Raw genomic sequence first — 19,431 nt, 5'->3', positions numbered from 1 at the left:
GCCACAGATTGAATCTTTACAACAGGAAAACAAGTCCCTGAAGAAACAAGCTCAGAAATTGAAGGAGCAGTTCCAGCAACAAAAGGTAAACAGCTCTGTGTTACTGGGTAAAGTTAGTGGAAGGCAGGGGAACAGTGTAGACTTTACATACATTTAGAAAACACTTGTCAGAAATCTCTCAGCTGGCTAAGGCTGGTGCCGCCGTGGGAGGAAGTATTGTGGAGCCAGATGGCTGTCTTCTCCGAAGAATGTCCAGAGTGCTGGTTGACACGCCTCAGTGGATTGAGCAGCGGAGGATGCTGATCATTTTGCAGTGACAAGCTGTCATAAAGGGGGCGGGGTTAATTGACAGAATGACAGAAAAAAATTGAATTGTGTTTTATGTCTTAAAAGGCTTGAGTTTTCCAGAGAATTTTCAGACTCGTGCATGAACATTCATCTTAGACGGCATTCAGAAATCCATCAAAGGAAGTTGCTGTACCTCTGGTGGTAAAGAAGAAAAATAAAAGGCTGCATAATCAACAAACTAACACTGAATGTTTCTTAACTGCATCTACAATAATTACATAAATGGGAAGCCATTGAAGTTTTTTTCCTACATAGGTACAGCTGCACTGGGCACACTTCTGCAGCTGTACTTATGTTAGTTTGTAAACCAGTTTGAATATATTTGAAAGCTTAAGCTCTGAATCAACAAAAACAGTTTGCATCACAGCTTTCCCCTGGTGGTGTCTTGTAATATTTTGTAAAATGTCCTACTGCGGTTTGTATAATATTTGTGTTCTTGTTAGGAGCAAAAAAGGCTGTGTGGGCTGGAAAAAAGCATCTCTGTATAAACATTCTTTCTTTAGTGAAATGTATCTCACTCAAGCCTAGAGATGATGCACTGTGAGATTCACAGCATTCTCTCCTTCAGTGTATCTCCATTATGCTGTGAAAGGTCTTGTTGCTTTCTGCATCAGCTGAGACAAATAGGAGCCAGAGTACTCTCACTCTTGGAAAATACACACTTTGTTAGTGTTTTGTTTTATGTAAGACTTTGTTTTTGTTAGACCTTCAATGTTACTGACTTCACAGGTGATGGTGGAAGCGTACCGCCGAGACGCCAGCTCCAAAGACCAGTTGATCAGTGAGCTCAAGTCCACCAAAATGCGCCTCTTAGCTGAAGTGAAGGACCTGAAGCAGGAGCTACTGAGCATTCAGGAAGAGAAGCAGAAGGCAGAGCTGGAGCAGGCCCAGTTGCAGAAGGAGGTGATGAGAGTCCAGGAGCAGATGAGCAACATGGAGGCCCATCTGCAAGCCATTCAGAAAGAAAGGGATCAGTTCGAAACCCAGATCCAGGTACTGTAATTGTTCTGTTTTTTTACTTTACTAAGTATTTTTAACTGCGAAGTTGTGAACTGTTTTTGTATTGTAATGTGGAGTTTTTGGTATTCCTCTGTACCCAGTGTCTACAGTTTGATCAGAGCCAGCTAGCAGCAGCAACACAAGAGAACGAAGGCCTGAGGAGACAGGTGGAGCAAATGGAAGCTGAAGCCAAAAAGTGAGTCAGCTTGAGTGACTGACTCCCACAGCAATGACTTGGAGCAAGATGCATCTCTTTGTTGTCAAGTGCTATCTATAAATACAAATATGGGACATTAAATATACACACAGACATGAGTAAATGCATGTGGTACATCAGTCCACTTTATGCTCCGTGTGTTATCTACTGTATATCTGTTTACGATGCACTTGCTCGCATTTGTTCATATGTGCTGTACGTATGTGCACCTGTCAGAACAACAAATTTAGTCTCTAGACTTTTAACTTGATTTTGTTTGTGCATCAAATAGTGCCATCTCAGAGCAGAAGGTGCGCATGAAGCGGCTGGGGACAGATTTGACCAGTGCACAGAAGGAGATGAAGGCTAAACACAAGGCCTACGAGAACGCTGTGGGCATCCTGAGCAGGAGGCTCCAAGAGGCCCTGAGTGACAAGGAGACTGCCGAGGCAGAGCTGGTCAGACTCAAGGCCCAGGTGTCAGATGGGGGAAACAGCCAGGCCTTACAGGTACTAGAAAACCCTGCCTTTTACAGATTCTTGCAAAATTAACAGCTACAACATAGTTCGGCACAGAGTATAGTTAAGCCATTTGATTTGAATGATTTTTTTTTTTTTTTTTTTTTACATAGAGACCAAAATGCTGTTTTAAAAATAATTGAGTATGGTTTTGTCATCCAGGAGAAGATTGTGGCTCTGCAGGCTGAGCTGCAGGTGGTGACCAATAGCAAGACTATGCTAGAGAAGGAGCTGCAGGAAGTGATCACCCTCACCTCCACAGAGCTGGAGGAGTACCAGGAGAAGGTCCTGGAGCTTGAGGACGAGGTGAACTTTGATAGTTTGTCAGTTAGTGTTAATCTGTTCATGTTTTTGGAAAGGAAAGTGATTTTTTTTCATGTATTACTGTCATTTCATGACTGATCAAAAACCTGTATGAGCAGTTTGTTTACACGTTCTGAAGTCACTCAGTTCAAGTGTGTTATTTCTTTATTAAAGGCATAAATTGATTTTGCAGCTTCAAGAGTCGAGATGCTTCAATAAGAGGATCCGAAAGTTGGAAGATGCCAACAAGAAGCTAGCACTTGAGCTGGAGCATGAAAAAGGGAAATTCACTGGATTAGCGCAGTCTCACAATGCATTGCGGGAACATGCCAACATTTTGGAGTCTGCCTTAGCAAAGAGAGAAGCAGATCTCGTCCAGCTCAACTTACAGGTTCAGCGCACTAGTTTGCATTTTATAAGGTTATGAGTCTTTATTATCCCAAAATAGAAACCAGGATTTTTTTTAAACAAAGCATTGTTTTCTCATCTGTCCTTTGTCCAGGTTCAAGCTGTTTTGAAGCGAAAAGAGGAGGAGGACCAGCAAATGAAGCAGGTGGTACAAAATCTACAACTTGCCTTGGAAAAAGAGAAAACCAAAGTCAAAGACCTGAAAGAACAGGTAGGAGCTCTATGCGTATGTATGTCAGGATGCTGTATTATCTCTTTATGTTGAAGTGTTAGCTGCACATCCTTTTCATTTTGTTTTTCAAATAATTCCAGAAAGCTTGTAATTTATGTATTTGAATATTTATTTTGAGATAATTTGGTTTGCAGAAAACACAAGAGAAGCTTAGTGAAAGTGTAGATGCTAGAAAGTTGATTTATTACATGCATCAATTTTAAGGCCAAAGCTTTTGTCAGCTTCATTAGAGTTGGAACATTAGACTCTACTAGTCATTTGGGATGTTATAATGTGATGTGTCCTTTAGGTGGCAGCAGCAAAGGCTGAAGCAGCCCACAATAGACGGCACTACAGGGCAGCCATGCTGGAGCTGTCAGAGATCAAGAAGGACCTTCAAGCCAAGGAGGATCTGGTCAAAGCGCTGCAGAGTGAAGCCCATAAACTACAGTATGAGCATTTTGTCTGAGTTTAAATAATGAATTTACTTTTGGTAAATTATTTTCATAAAAACAATATTAATATTGCATTGCAAAATCACTATAACATAAGATTATTAATGAATATGTCTGCAGGGCTCAGGATGAGCAGCACACTCAGGAGGTGTCTAAGTTCCAAGAGGAGCTGGCTGAAGCTTACTCACAGCTCCAGATCCTCCAGAAACAACTGGACGAGGAACTATCCAAGCGGCCTCTCACTAACCAAGAGGTAAGGGACATTTAGCTGATTTGACCTTTTACTTAATTATCTTAACAAAGGAAGCCATGATCATCCACCTTTGATATGCTATAGGCCATTTGTTTTATTATTTTACTACTTTATAGTTAGTATATGGAGATTAGCCAGAATTGCTTATAGTACAACATTTTTAAAGCGTGTATCCTAAGATTTTTTTTTTTTTAAGAGTCCTAATTCTCTAAAATCAGCTTCAGCCTTAGTTTAACCCATCACTTGTTGTTATTGGAGACTAATTGTTAAATCTGTTACTGTTTGCTCTTCCAGGTTGAGGACCTGAAGTGGGAGGTGGAACAGAGGCAGAGGGAGATTGAAGCTCAGAAACAGCAGTTGGAGATGATGGACCAGTGCCACCACAAGGAGCTGGACAACCTGCAGACAGCTTTGCAGGCAAGTATTCGCTTGATTGTAAAATATGGACATGCTGATGCCGACCTCCCCTTTTCAAAAGGGTTTATGACTAACAAAGATTTATGTCTCTCAGAACATCAAGGTGGGGCTGGAGTCAGTGCAGTTGGAGCTGAGCACCACCAGGAAGGACAAGTTTATGCTGCAGGCAAAAGTGGGTGAGCTGAGGAACAGCATGAAGACCGTCCTGCTGCAGAACCAGCAACTCAAACAGGACCTCAAACAGAATCGTCTAATGAAGGTCAGTCACCGCTTTTCTGTGAAAAGTTGTCCTGCTTTTTTCACAAGCTCTCCAGCTCAGTAACAGCCAGTAGCATCAGTCTGCAGATATACTGATCAGGCAGGATGGCTCTCACATGCTGCGCATTTAATACTGAAAATATTCAGGTGACAGATATAATTTAAGAACATAACTGAAGTAAATGAAAAGAGTGCTGTTATTTTAGCATTTCACACAGACAGCAGTAACGACTGCTGTATGTTGCTAGTCAGCTAGGTGTACCATTCCTTATTACAATATGAGTAATGCTTACAAAGCTGCCAGCACCCTCCTTTTAGACGGATTTAAAGCCCAGCGTTTTAAGTACAATGCCAAATAAATGTCTGTTGAACATAAATGATAAAATGCACCCCTGTAATGATGATGATGATGTTGAAGAAGCAGCGCATGGATTTGAAGAGTGATGGGAGTCCATCTAACCCAGTGACACCAGTTAAGATCCCAGACTGCCCAGTGCCCGCTTCCCTGTTGGATGAGTTGCTGAAACCATCAACTTCTGTCAACAAGGAGCCCCTCAACAACCTGCACAACTGTCTACGGCAGCTCAAGTAAGCCCCCTGTTCAGGCTGAAACAGCATCAGCACACCTACATGAAGCTTTTTTGTGTAATGCTAAATGGTTCTGTAAATGCCCGAATACATGTAATGTTTTTTTTTCCATCAGGGAGGAGATGGATAGTCTCCAGAGGCAGATGGAGGAACACACAGTAATAGTACATGAGTCAATGAGCTCATGGAGAAACGCAGAGGAGGGACTGACTCAACTGGGGCTTCAAAACAGCATCTCCAAATCATCGACACCACTTAACATGGTGGTGGAAAATAACAATGAAGCAGAACAGCAGCAATCATAACAAAATAACTTTTCTCAGGCCAACAGAGGGAGAGTGGAGTTTTATCCACGAAGGCACTTTGTAGCCCCGCTTCCTTCTCTTTTAACAATTGCCGCCAACATTTGGCATTCTCCCATCCGCACAGAAGTGCTTTCACAGAGTAATACTTTGTATACCATAGCTTTATTCTTTAATCTTTATTTCATGGTTGTTTATATTTTTGTTATGCTGCTGTCACATATTTATTTAGAGTTAAGAAATGACAACTTTTCATTTGATAGCCTTTCCAAGGGGATCTGCCATTTTCACTTTTATTATCATAGGTACAATTCTGGTTGTTAAAATGACCTGTTGGGCTGGTTTTCCTCCAAGTCAGCAGTTTTATTCACCAAAAGGTATTCAGTCAACCTCCCTGTAATATTAAATCGGTGGCTTTGATGCTGCTTAATGATGGCTGATGTTTGGTGACAGAAACAAACCGTGAGTCTGCCAAAAGACTGGCTATGAACTATTGTTCCATTTCTTTGTGCCTATCTATGAGTGAAGACGACCCACTATAATTTAACTGACATGGTTACACTTCTCAGTGGTTTATAAGCAGATTGTGTGTTCATGAACTTACAGTCAATGCACAGTTGTGTTTGGTTGTTTTTTTTTTTTTTTTTTTTTTTTTTTTTGTATTGCCTCTTGTTAAAATGCAGTGTTTCTAATGTTTGTTGTTACCATATTACCTGGGGTTTTTAAACTCTAATAAGATTAATCCCAGTTACAGTATGTATGGGGATATTTTGTCTAGCATGAACTGCAGTAATTTGTACGCAAAAAAGCCTTAAGCAATCTTAAATATGCTGTAAAGGACTACGTTGGTTTGTTTGAACTGTTGAGGGTGGGTGCAAGATGCAGTACATCATATTGTACATGTTTGTTTACTGAAGAATGATTTCTTGTAAAATAAGTGGATCATGTCAATTGACATTGCACACTAGATGATCAAAACTAAACTGACTGAGCAGGAAGGTAGTAAGATGAAGTAGAAATGTTAATACTTCTGATAGCAGGTGCAATCAGATGTGTGCATTTCCTGTTGTTACATTTGGTTCATACTGTATTTACCAAAAAATATCTACCCATGAATCTGATGTTATACTTGTTTATGGCTGTTTCATGGGTAAGGGGATAGGTTAATTGTATTCAGAGGTTAATATATACATGTTTCCTTTTTCTATGAAATGAATTATAATTGTTTAATAGTGTGAAGAAGATGAAATGCAACCCATAAATCAAAACTAATGGTAATTTTAGCACTAACATTTCATTGTAGAGGAGTCACTGGATGGTACAGTAGCTTTCTGCATAGAGCTGGTGTGTTGGTTTTCATTCTAGCACTAAAAAACCTTTTTGAAACACCATTGTAAGCTTATAAATTTCCAAAGGGACAATAAACATTTTAAGGAGAATGCTTACTGAGGCTAATAACAAACATATGGATATATTGTGCGCTTAAAAAAACAACTTTTGGGCGGTATCCTCCAAACTACCTTTGACTGTAACGTTAAATAGCATGTATAACATTTTTGGGGCACCTGCGCTCTATGCATAAAACTTGCTGCAAGTGCTCTTTTTTTTTCTTTCAAAGTTCGGAGGTGATCCATTTCGTTTTTAACATTTGTGTTGAGAGATGTGATTGTAATCATAAAATTGCACTATTAATATGTCATTACAAGCTTGTGCTCATTCAGTGTATGCTGTCTACAAAGACTTGTTCATAAATATTTCCCCAATTGTTTAATTTCACCACAAGTAAGCTGTTTTGTTCAGGCACTATGCTCAACCGAAATGGGTCCTCGCTCTATGCATTTTGAAACTGTCGCGGTGACACGACACCTACCTAGCAACTGTAGCCGGGGAGAGTAGGAGGCGGAGGGCATGGTTTTATTAAACTGGTAACGTTAATATTTTCAACTAGCGGTGCACAATGGCTAGCTAACTGCGGGTACATATTTCCGTTTATGTGTAGTATGGGGAACTAGAATCACTGGCTGCCCCCCCCCCTCCCTGTATGCATTAACTGTGCTATTGCTAACCGGTGGCTTCAGCTACTTGTCTTGCTAAGTGACTGATGACTGTTAGCATGTCCAACAAACATCTTCCGAGAATGGCTTGCATATCTAACATCTTCTAATTTCTCTCGCCTTAAATGGATAATATTATGTAGCGTTGGGTAACCGATGTTTACTCTAGTAATTGTATAAATAGCTTTGAGAATCGTTGTCTTTTAGGCTTTCCGGATACATGTCTGACCAAGTTGGCCTGCGTGCGTGGAATAGTACCAACAGGAAGAGCTTACTCAATAATATGGTCATTACATTTCTGTTAGTTCGCCACTGTTATTATTTTTAAATAGATTTTTCAGTTATTAACCAGAAAAATCTAAGTATACATGAGCTTGCTGGGCTGGGTTGTCGTTTCCTTGTAATAGTTAAAATTCACGTATGCTAAGGGAGAACAGGATGCTACATTCAAACCTTCAGGAAAGTTCGTAAATATTAGAGACGTCTTCACACGTATTAGTAGCTTTTAGTGTTTAACTCATGGACCAGTGATAAGTACTATACTCTACTGATCGTGATCAAGCGCAGCAATCTATGCAGTTGTAGGATACTAGGAATTTTCTATAGGCCTAACGTTCAACTCACTTTTGCGAGAATAAAATTCATTATCATAGCAAGGCACAAAACTTTTAGATAAAACGGAAGACGAACTCCGTCTGATAAACGTTTTTGTTGTGATACGGCTTGTAACAGCAAACATTAAAGGTGATATCGATGATAATAAATACAAGCCAAGTGCATAAGTTGTTTGCCGCAGGGACTAGCATGTCATCCCGATTGATGTCTTATCTACATAAGGATCGAAAATAAATAGCTATGATACAATAATTGCGGTAGTGTGGTGGTGGTGATTGCTTTAATAAATGAAATTATCGCTTATTTGAAAGTGAGTTGTAAACAGTGTTAAGGGTTTATCTCGAATGTCTAACACCCTTTGCAACAGTCAGGTGCAAAAGACGAAGAGTCGGTATTGTAGTTTGTGTCTCTTAAATTTTCTCTTGACTGCAAAATCTGAAGCCAACCTCAGACTTAACTGGGAGGGGTATCTGGCAAAGTATCTAATTTATTGCTGATTGTGTTTTTAGATGGAAATATGCTTCACTTCCTTATCGATGCCTTCATGTCGTCCAGACTTGAGTTTTCCCACAGGTCTGGAAGGCACTGTGCGCCCTCCCTTGAAACCGAGCATGCGCAGCACACGTTGTAAACAATGAGACTGTTCCAGGCCGTTTCTAGCTTTGTGTCTGTCCAACAGTTTCTTGTGCAAAGCTAGAAAAGGTTCCCCATAGCTCCGTGTATATTAAATAAAAATGTTCCTTGGTAAGTATAGGGACACATTTGTTACTAGATGTCATCACGTACACTTCGATTTATTTTATAGGGATCATCACCACGAAGACGTTATAAAATCGGTTACGTTACAGCTTGAACACCCACCTCGAATGTCCTACTTGGGCGTGACAGCATGCGAATGACCCGACTAATATTGTTATAATTGTGCAGATTTCTGTGTGTTTGTAATCGTTGACATTCCAGCCCAGATGACGGGCTTTACTCTGATAGTCTTCATCTAAGCAGGTTCCCTCGTGTTAGCTTTGCCAGGCTCGCTCCCCGGCTGCTAAAGCTGACTTGTTGGTTAGCAAGGTAGCTAGCATATGCTAGTCCAACATTAGTGCGGTTGGTCCTGACAAGATATAGGCTAAAATAGCAAGCAGTACTTAGTGCTGCTGTAAATATAATGTTGATTTACCAGTATGGTTATATAGAACCTTAGTAGCACATGCTGTATTGCATTACATGGATTAATTTGTAACAGGATTTTGGCTGTTGGGATACACAAGCAATGTTAAATATTTGTTTAGTCTACATGGAAATAATTGGCACAGAAAGGCAATGATTACTTGTTGGTCAGTCTCTATCATATTTTACAGTGTGTGACTGCTTGTTGGGAGTATGAAACGGATGAATGTCATTTAAGATTAATGTGCATACAGAGCACTTGCAGGCTGTTGGATGGATCACTATTATAAAGTTGTGGAAAGTTGAACTATCAAACTCACTAACATTTAGTTTAAAGTTTTGCCATCTTCTTGCCCTGTGTATTAATATTAGTTTAATGAGTAATGACCAATCTATACTGTACATAAAATAATTTAAGATCAGCCAATTACATATTTTTTTGACTGTAAAGTTGCTATTTGTAAGTAATAGTAGAAAGCTATGGATGTCAGATTGTCTAAATGATATTAAAGTCTGCCTGGAACTGTCGTTTTTAATTGGCATTGAGATATATAGTAAAAATCTGAAACACTAAATAAAGACTAATGCTCATACTTTCTACATGGTAATGGTTGAGGTTATTAGCAATTAAATTGCTGAAGTGTATTCTGTGGTGTGCTGCAGGGACCTGAAGCATGGAGGCTGTTCTGAACAGGCTGAGGGGACTAAGTGCCGATGAACTGCGTGAGGAATTTGCACAAGCAAACCTCAAGTGTGGCCCCATCACAGCTACCACTCGAGCCACTTTTGAAAGGAAGTTAGCCCGAGTCCTTGCCGGGTCAGAGAGCAGTGCCAGTGAATCGGACAGCAGCTCTTCAGCAGGTGTCAAAGGCAGTGCTGCCTCTGTTGCTGATCATACCACCCCTACATCATGTGCCACCTCAGCAAAGGCACCCACCACTGTTGCAACAATCAGCAGCCCTACTAAGGCTGCCATCGAAGAATTGGACTTCGGCTATGGTGTGGGTCTCAACCCTCCAGAAGAGGAGGAGATCTTGCTAAAGACAGCTTCAGACAGCTCTGGTGAAGGCAGTAACTCTCAGTCCAAAGCGGAAATTCCTTCACAACCTGCACAAGTGTCCCCGACCTTTTATTATGGAGTATGTCCACTGTGGGAGGATGTTTTGGCTAGAAATGGTAAGAGACATTCAGCTTGTTGCTTTGTGTGGTGTCATACAGATTTCACTGTTTTACTCTAGAGTTCAGAATATCTTGGCAGCTACTGCAAGGGGTTAAAGTGCAGTCATAAATATAGTTGGCGCGAGTTAGTCACATTGTCTTATGCCTGTTGATATTTGAAAGTGGGAAGATATGCGTCCATTCATGATGACTGCAGGTATAGGAGAAATATTTAACAGCCTTAATCTGCCACAAGAATTATTTACAGAATTGAAGGTTTTCTAAAGTAACAAACAGGTGCTTGCTCTGCTCTAAAAAATATTATTTTGAATAAATAAACCAATGTTCTGCAGTCTGTCCCATTATGCTGAATTTAGTGGTACACAATAATATTGTAATGAGACTATGGAGTTAAAAGATAAACCGCTGTAACTGTGAACATTCTCCAACATGTATGGAAACAAACATGCTGAAAATATATATATGTAATTTCAATTAAAATAAGAACATTAAGAAAATGATCAACAGTGTTGACTCAGACTTTCTAATTGTCTCGATTTAAAAAACACGTGACTCCTGTGAGCACTGTTTATTTGATCATTTCATTTTTGGACTTGCACTGAACTGAGTGCAAAGTCGTCCCCATCACTGTGTTGCTTGCTTGTTTATTCATGATTCTGTGTTTGTTATACTTGGCTGCTGTTATAGTCTGACGTCCACATTTGTTTGTTAAGTGGATGAAAGTATCTGTTGCTGTTTCTTTGGTGGTAAGCAGCAGGGCAGTAGGACTGCCTGACCTCTCTGGAATAGAATATTGATCTAAATTAATCTTGAGCTACTGCAAAAATCAATGCTGTTGATGTTAATTTGTCAGGGCAGGCCTTTATTGCAAATACAAAAGCAGTGGCACTTCGTAGATGCTCAGTAAATATGTCTTTATGGGCTAAAAAAAAAAACATCTTAGGAAGCCAGATTAATAAAGGATAACAAATGAAACAAAAGTAAACTACTCATATAAACAAATGAAAATAGAAGAAAGTGCTAATTCTGAATGTGTGTTTTGACTGTAGAGAGAGTACATGTATACACAGATAAGAAAGATGCCCTTCAAGCTGTAAAGATGATGAAGGGAGCCCGCTTCAAAGCCTTTTCCAACTGTGAGGATGCTGAAAGGTTTGCCAAGGGGATCTGTGACTATTTCCCCTCTCCCAACAAATCTGCACCCTGTGTATCTTCTGTCAAACCAGGCCTGGTCATTAGTAAAGGTAAGCAGATAAGATGTCTGGGACTTTTCTGTATAAAGTATCCTAGTCAGTACCCTCTGTTCTTTATTTTATTAGAAATTCATACTAGGTTTCTGCAAGTAGCTAGAATGTGCTGATCCATTGGGCCATGCTGTACTTTTGTCTCTAATTGAAGTACCATTTAATAATTGTAATTTTGAAAATGCAAATATAGTGGGGATATGCATCATTGTTAAAAGTTTTGTCAAAATCAGGAAAATGCTATCTTAGATAGCATGTGACTCAAACAGAAAACCAAAGAGTGTAACCCCATCACAGTTTGAACATGGGCCTTGTGCAGTATTTGGAGTTGTCAACAGCAGAGTCCGTCCTTCACACTCTTGTCCTTCTCCAGACAACATTGAGGTTGATAGCATCAACCGGGAGCGGGCCAACAGTTTTAAGAGCCCACGCACCCAGGACCTGACAGCCAAACTGAGGAAGGCTGTGGAGAAGGGCGACGAGGAGGCCTTTAGCGAGCTGGTCTGGAGCAACCCACGCTATCTCATTGGCTCAGGGGATAACCCCACTGTTGTGCAGGTGAAGTTCTAAAGTTCTGTGTTTCTTGCTGTACTCAGTCTCAGATAGTCTGTTTATTGCAACCTTCTGAGTCATTTTTCTAAATTTATAGTAGGATTACAAAACAGATTTAGGAAATTAAGATGCAGCTTGTTGTAGGCTTATTAAACTCTGTGGAAACTCGTCACTATTAATAGAGGTGCATAGCCTGAATGGGGATGATGTCACTAGTTTATATGTAAGCATCTTTTCCACTTGAATGCAAACCTTTGAGAGATGTTAACACTTGGTAAGGTGAAGAAAATGTATGACCTGGAGTATGTGTGCATTCTGTATAATGAGTTCTTAAAAACAATAGAAATAATAGAGGTGTCATTTGGTGGCAACACTCCTCTGGAATGTGCACTGTAAACTGTCGTAGTAATTAAAAAAAAAAAGCATTAAATGTGGAGTAGAGTGAAGAACAATGATGCAGATAATGTAGCATTTTAGTAGATTGTAACATTTGATGCTCTCTTATAAACACTAGTCATTATTTATTAAACCTCAAGTCTAGTTGTTAAAAAATTAAAAGTCAATCTGGGTGATAAATCTCTAATGTTAGGAGGTGAAGTTAAGTTCAGATGATTGATTTGGACACAATTAAGCATCCTCTGCTGTTGACAAGAAATTAGAGGAGTATGCCCTGAACCATGCGGTTGTTCCACTGTTTTGTCTGGCCAGGAGGGCTGCCGGTACAATGTCATGCACGTGGCAGCCAAGGAGAACCAGGTGGGAATCGCCCAGCTGCTCTTGGACACCTTGGAGAACCCAGAGTTTATGCGCCTAATGTACCCAGATGACAAGGAAGACATGCTACAGAAACGTATCCGCTACATTGTAGATCTTTACCTCAACACTCCAGATAAAGCTGTAAGATCTTTTACATACCAGCTCAGTCACACAAGATTAGATTGAAGTAGATGATGGGGCTGTGCTCACATTGTATTTTACTCCTTTTATCTGTATGTTTCAGGGATTTGAAACACCGCTTCACTTTGCCTGTAAGTTTGGGTGCCCAGACGTGGTCAATGTCCTGTGCTCGCATCCTGACATTGATAAGAACTGTAAGAACAAGGATGGCCAGAAGCCGGGTGATGTAAGGGGTTTTATTTTTACCCTCATTTAACTTGCTAACATATACACTGAGGAAGAAAACCTGCAGCATATCCTGCTGTCGGTTCTGGGGGTTATTACACATGATGTGTATATGTACATATGGGAGCTGTCTAGCAGATGCACAGCTTTGCACAGTACTGCAGAGCACTGACATCCTGGCAGTCGTCCCTCAGGGAGTTACAGTTGTGCTCATGTAGATTTTGACCTTCCAACTTGTTTTTGAAAGCTTTTGGCAGCAGTTGCTCACTGCACACTGTAAGCTAAACTTAGATAAGCAGTTTCTTTCCTCAGCTGATCCAGTAACAGCTCTGTGTGTACAGTCATCAATAGCTGTTTCTCCCCCTTTCCACAGCTCATTTGTAGCAGAAAAAATAAAACCCAAGAAGTGAAGCAGAAGATAAGTGAATATTTGGAGGGTAAGGACACACCCATGTGTTAACACAATAGAAGTTTTTGTTCCTGTTTTCTTTTGTTTCCAGAAGATTGCAGTCAGCCACCATTTAATGCACACACACACACACACACACACACACACACACTTGACACCCTGGTTAAGTTATGCCAAGTGTCAGCCAAATTGGCTGATAGTGGGAATGAGGCAACGCCATCATTAGCAGGTTCAGATGCCATCACAGGGTTAGTGTTACTGGCTGTTGTTACTACTGAATAAACTTCTAACAAGTTTGTATTGAAAATCACTTTACAGCTCTAGTTGTGTGTCTTCAGCCTGACAGTCTGGGGTGTAAGACCTTCTGACAGACAGTTGTACTGTGGCTTGCACTGTTCTCTGATTGGCATGAGCATGGCATTTGGCTTGACGTTCTGCATGCTTGATCTATCTGTCCTCGCTGTCCTTTGCACAGACTGACAGCACTGTATGCAACAGATATTTGACAACACACACACAATGTTGATGCTCTTTGAAGTGTGTTGCCAGTTTAAGGTTTTACTCTATTCCTACTGGTGCCATCCTCGTTGAAAATCTATTGTATGTTGTCATTGTCTTTTAGAGGGCTGTGAATAAAAGTCATGTCAAACATGTAAACTAAACCTGAAACTGTCTGTCCTCTCCCAGACCGCTACTATATCCCTTTGCTGAGGTCAGCTGACAACACCTCACAGCCCATCATTGGTGCTCCATGGTCATCTGAGTCCTCAGAAAGTCTCTCACTGATCCAGCAGCACACAAAAGGCCCCATGGATCCAGTGATGACTGTCACAGCCTTTGCTGGCCCACTGAGTCCCTCTAAAGCAAGTTCTTTACCTAATGACCATTTTCTCTGTGTGTTTTCAGTTAAATCATAAATCCGGCAACTTTAGAGATCAGCTGCATTATTTGAAACAAACTGCTGCTAGAAAACATAACCTTCTCCTGTAGGCAAATGATTTTCGGCGCTACTGGAAGACACCACCCAGAGACCGGGCTGCCTTTTTCCACCACATCCTTAAGTCTGATCCAGACCGTGGAGCAGAGAGAGTGGGCAGGCAAGTCCAAACCCTCTCTGCTTTCATATTGTCTTTGTAGCTGACATTTCTAATGTGCATGTTGTCTGCCTCTGCAGTAGTGAGAGGTAACTGAAATAATGCTAAGGAATGCAAAGCTACTGTGATACTCATTGCTGTTGTTTGTGATGCATGAATAGAATACAGTGGTGGTAATATGCTGTGCGCTAGCAGAATGAACATGTCTCAGGGGATTATGGACGTGCCAGGCTGTGTATAACACACACTTGGTTCAAATCTGGTTTATTCTGTGGTCCATGTCATCTCCACTCATAATTCCTGTCACTGAACTGTCTACAGTCAGTACAAAATTACTCTCAAAGAATAAAGACAAAAAGGTTTGCACTACTACGCTGCATGAAGACCTTGAAAGCATCAAATTAGTATTGGAAAATGACTTGTTAGGATGTCTGTCAGCCTTAATAAAACATATTTAATATCACATTGGTAAATATTGTATTAAATACCTGTATTAAAACCTGATACCTCTGTGACAGAGATATGGCTTATTTGTATGTGTAATTATCTAAGTGATAAGTCACCCTCTGTTTGCAGAGACCTGGCTCATGAGGGGGGACACCCCTGGGCTGAGTACTGGGACTTCCTTGACAGTTTTGTGGATCTGTCGTCGACTGAGGGGCTCCGCAGGCTGGAGGAGTACCTGAGCAAGAAGGATTTCAGCTTACAGGCTCATGAGGAGGCTGGGGAGAATGAGACCAGCAACAGGTTTAAAACCCCCTCTCCAGGTACCCTTACCTGCTCTGTCAGGCAGATCCTGAAAAAGTATGAATTTCTGGTCATCCTACCTGATTGTGTGTTCATAAGTGTAATGTTCTCAGCTATAGTGTGTTGTCAGATGTGAAATGGACAAAGGGTTTTTCCAAAGCTACTTAATCTCCTGCCTTGAAGGCTTGTGTGATAAAATGACACTTGAGTAATGAGTACTTAAAATTCTGTTACGGTTATTCATCATACCTGGTTTCAGGAAAGCCCAAAAAGTTCTGCAACTCCATCTCTGTTGGTGCCTTCCTGGATGAGGGTGATGACATCAGCCTTGAGGAGATGAAGAACCGGCAGAATGCAGCACTCACCAGCATCACCTCCTCTGTTGCATCCAAGGATGTCCTGAAGGGAGCAGTGGGCGGCCGTGAGTTCCACATCCTACCCATTGCGCTGCATCACCGTGGGGCTGACCTGATCGAGACAGCAGCTGAGCAGGACCTGCTGTGCTGCTGCGATGACGGGCTCCTGTTGCCCGGTGTTGTATGCAAAAATGGGGTGTGCTCCTCCTCCAGAGATAGGACTCACAATGGAGACAAAGTGTCCCCTCGACCATCCCCGTCCTCCTCCTGTCTGCTGTCGCCTATCTCCAACCTGATGGTGGAGTTTGAGCGCATGTCGCTGCAAGAGCCAAGGAGCAGTGGGGGGAGCCGGCACTCGTACAGCTCCTCCTCAGCCACAGACCTGAGCTGCGGACTGAATCGCATGTCTCTCGGTCACAGCGGTGAGGACAGCGAGGCTGTGGAAGGCCCGAGCTGGAGAACAGAAGGAGGAGGGACAGAAGAGAGGCGCAGCAGTGGCAGCTCAGAGGAGTACTTTACAGCAGAGGAGGGTCTTGAGGTGCTGGGCAGGACTAGGGGGTCAGGGGTGCGCAACTTTTGTGCTAGGTCCAAGTCATGGGACCATATGGGGAGGGACCTGAGCAGCTCAGGATCTTCTTCATCCTCATATAAGTCCTTAGACAACTCCCATGAGTTATCCCATGAGAAAAGAGGACTTTTCATTGATGGGTGAGTCACACGGGTTCCTCTGCATGCAGTAGGGTATTATGGGATTATAGATGGAGCAGATTGTTAGAGCTAGACCTGTTTTTAAAAATCCCTCTATTAATGTTTCTCTAGATGTTGAACTATTATCTTTAGACTCATTGTAATTGGAGCTAACTGGCTAACCCTGTCTGTTTTTTTGATTATGGTCTCATATTCTATTCCAGGCATGTATACAGCAAAACCAGCTCACTCTAACTACCACTGAGTATTAGCTAAAGGGTTTGATGATCCCCAGTTGATTAGTTACTGTGATAGAGTAGAAACCGACACTTGTGATTTACTTTCCATGTTTTCTCAGGAATTCACCAACCAGGTTGGACAGAGAGGTCTTGTCAGCAATAGAAGGCATGGATGTCGATCCCCAGAAGTATCCCAGCATTCATAAGTGGAAGAGCACAATGTCGTCATACTCTGCATCAGACATGCAGAGGTTAGATCTCTCTCTTTTTTCTTTTGCAGTGGTTGTTGTACTGTACATAAATGTGTTTATGATGCTGTCCTGAAAAGTGTTTTGGTCTTAGTGACTGATTCAATCAGATTATCATTTTCATAGTGTGGGAAAATATTTATGCACACCTTTCATGTCTGTCAAATATTAAAATACTAACAAAAAATCCCAAGTTTTCAGAGTACTCAGGCTCCAGCACTGTCTGTTCAGAGCCAGACTAAAGAAATTAGTCAACATATTTTACCAGCTGTTTCTATGGCGGTTTATACAGTCTTCTTACACCATACAGATGATTTCTGTGGTCAACCATCTGAAATAATACATGTATAATAGGCAGACAGTATTGACTTTACACTTTAAATATTGGGCAAAGTGTTCATTTGTATGGATTGTGATGCTCCTCTAATCGACATAAATGATTGTTGCATTTTTTTTTTCTCACAAAAAAGGAGCAATCATGGTTAATATGCCAGGAATTTAAACACAGGGCCTTTCAGCTTTGCAGCTAAAAGGAGCAGTTACAGCCACAAGACATTTTCGAAAGTAGTAGCGTAATGAAATACCTGTGGGTGGAACATTTTGCAACTGAAAGGATTTGCACTCCTGACTAAAGACTTTTCAAGAAATACTGTCACATGTTAAAATCAGGGATCCCGTGTCATATTAAAAAGTGTCAGCACTAACAAAAAAAAAAGTGTAAGAAGCTCAGTAGATTCAAAATCATAGGTTATATCATGTACGAAAAGTGACAAGAAAGGGAAAGTTTAAGTCGTGTGACGTAGCGCCTGAGGTGCAAATAATGGTACCAGCACTTGTGTGGGGTTTCTGAACAAGTGTAAATGTCAGCACCAGGTGCAGTCATTGTTCATTCTCTGGGGTCTGGTCATTTTGTGCTATGGGGCAATCAAATCTATACTGATTTAAGTTTCAGCATTAGTAGCACAGATCAAATATTGCAAATGTAATCACTGCCTGATGTGTGTTGTCTAGTTGGCCCAGCCCTATGGTGGTAAAACCACGACTCAGGATGCAGCATCAGACCCCCGGCTCTCCAGTCAGCGGCCTGATGTCTCCCACCGGCCGCTTAAGTCCTGCCCGGCACGCCGCCTCGCCTGACTTTAGCCCCAGTCGTTACAGCCCAGCCAATGCTAGCTACATCCAGCGCATTCGCCTCAAGCACTTGAACGAGCCGCCAGTCTAACTGCCTGCTCCTCCCCACTACCAACCTACAGTAGCTGCACCAAGGTGGCTACACCAGAGCTCAGAAACCACATACCTAACAGAAATATGCACAATGTCTGGAAGATTTGTATTAATGATGTATGGTACTACTTCTCTATGTAATACAGGAATTCTCATCACGTTGGGTTGTGATGTACACTCAAGACTTTCAAAATGGGGGAGAAAAAGAAACCTTGACAATTTATGTACTGTGTGAGTGTGTACCATTTTGAATTTATGGTAATGTTGTGGCAAATGTGAAGCACCTGTATCATAGCCTGAGTCCACTTTTTTGGATATCGTGAATTCAAGTCGCACTCCCCAGAGTTAGTCGGTCACTAAAACCTTGGTGGAGAATTCTCCACAAGATTCTGACACTGAAGATGTTCTCTAAAAAAAAAAAAAAAAGGTAAAATGTCACTATTTTAAAATTATTTTTTGTATGTTGGTTAGTAGCACAAAATTTAAATGTTTTTATTGATGGTGTTAAAACCGACTGCCATTTCTTATGTTTATCCTCAGTTCAGAATTGCTTTAATTTTAAAATGATAGACCAGTTCTGTCAGTTTGCGGCGGTCACTGATGATCACTGCAAACATACAGACTGAGATCGTCCATGTTTTTATTTTGTACTTCAATAAATGCAAACATTTTCCCATTTTTTAAAGTGGTTCGTGGACGCCTTGACTTAGACTGTGCAATTTAAATGTTTTTTTTTTCTTTTGATCACAAGCATCTCCCACTGTGTGAGTATGAATGACAGAACACACCCATCAGGAAACTATAATTTCAGTTTTATCTGGGCAAAACCTTAAAATTGGCCAGTCTGAGGCAACTGAAAGCTGTGTTGTGATTTCTTTTTTTTGCACTTAAGGATAGAAAGACTCCAAAAGTAACTAAACAGCAACTGTACCCTGATACATTTCAGTGCTTATATAGCCCACTATGGCAAACTTGTTAAAGAACTGCCTTAAGGTCACAGAGAACACACCTGATCAGCTGAGAGCCGCACAGGTGGATGTTGATCCTCAGTGGGGTCAACAGAACGTGCAACCATGTTCACAGTCAGTTAATGTCAAAACTTGTGCATAACAGAGCTTTAACAGCCAAAGTCGTCTCTTAAGTCTGTTGGATGGTTCAGATTGGCTTATAATAACCTCGTGCACACATGATAGGTTCCTGCATTTCTCCGCACGTTGTCCAACAGCAAAAGTGAATGTGAA

At 41.2% G+C, this 19,431-nt stretch overlaps 2 protein-coding genes across 6 annotated transcripts in view; both read left to right on the top strand.

The window, feature by feature from the left end:
• golga3 (golgin A3) overlaps positions 1-5,869 on the top strand; it is a 20,081-nt gene extending 14,212 nt beyond the window's left edge. Inside the window, exons 12-24 of the mRNA XM_020590329.1 lie at positions 8-85; positions 1,078-1,341; positions 1,449-1,543; positions 1,836-2,052; positions 2,224-2,367; positions 2,558-2,755; positions 2,867-2,983; positions 3,294-3,433; positions 3,559-3,691; positions 3,986-4,108; positions 4,203-4,367; positions 4,785-4,954; positions 5,070-5,869. Of these exons, the coding sequence (XP_020445985.1) occupies positions 8-85; positions 1,078-1,341; positions 1,449-1,543; positions 1,836-2,052; positions 2,224-2,367; positions 2,558-2,755; positions 2,867-2,983; positions 3,294-3,433; positions 3,559-3,691; positions 3,986-4,108; positions 4,203-4,367; positions 4,785-4,954; positions 5,070-5,259 (2,034 nt within the window). The 3' untranslated portion in view covers positions 5,260-5,869. The remainder of the gene's footprint in view (positions 1-7; positions 86-1,077; positions 1,342-1,448; positions 1,544-1,835; positions 2,053-2,223; positions 2,368-2,557; positions 2,756-2,866; positions 2,984-3,293; positions 3,434-3,558; positions 3,692-3,985; positions 4,109-4,202; positions 4,368-4,784; positions 4,955-5,069) is intronic.
• A 1,222-nt stretch (positions 5,870-7,091) lies between these two features.
• ankle2 (ankyrin repeat and LEM domain containing 2) lies at positions 7,092-18,875 on the top strand. 5 transcript variants are annotated; one of them, XM_020590319.1, is made up of 13 exons: positions 7,092-7,181; positions 9,753-10,265; positions 11,318-11,512; positions 11,886-12,070; positions 12,773-12,961; positions 13,065-13,187; positions 13,560-13,623; positions 14,283-14,458; positions 14,586-14,692; positions 15,266-15,456; positions 15,696-16,500; positions 16,838-16,969; positions 17,978-18,875. In XM_020590319.1, exons 2-13 carry the CDS (start codon positions 9,764-9,766, stop codon positions 18,186-18,188), a joined length of 2,880 nt encoding a protein of 959 aa, XP_020445975.1. In that variant the 5' UTR covers positions 7,092-7,181; positions 9,753-9,763; the 3' UTR covers positions 18,189-18,875. The 5 variants fall into 5 exon arrangements, with proteins under 5 accessions (XP_020445975.1, XP_020445978.1, XP_020445977.1 ...); XM_020590322.1 differs by lacking the exon at positions 7,092-7,181 and adding an exon at positions 7,210-7,231; XM_020590321.1 differs by lacking the exon at positions 7,092-7,181 and adding an exon at positions 7,454-7,596.
• Positions 18,876-19,431: the final 556 nt, after the last annotated feature.

The sequence above is a fragment of the Monopterus albus genome, unplaced genomic scaffold, assembly GCF_001952655.1.
Source record: "Monopterus albus unplaced genomic scaffold, M_albus_1.0 scaffold12.1, whole genome shotgun sequence".
NCBI classification, from domain to species: Eukaryota; Metazoa; Chordata; class Actinopteri; order Synbranchiformes; family Synbranchidae; genus Monopterus; species Monopterus albus.
This window is presented reverse-complemented; position numbering and strand designations above follow the sequence as displayed.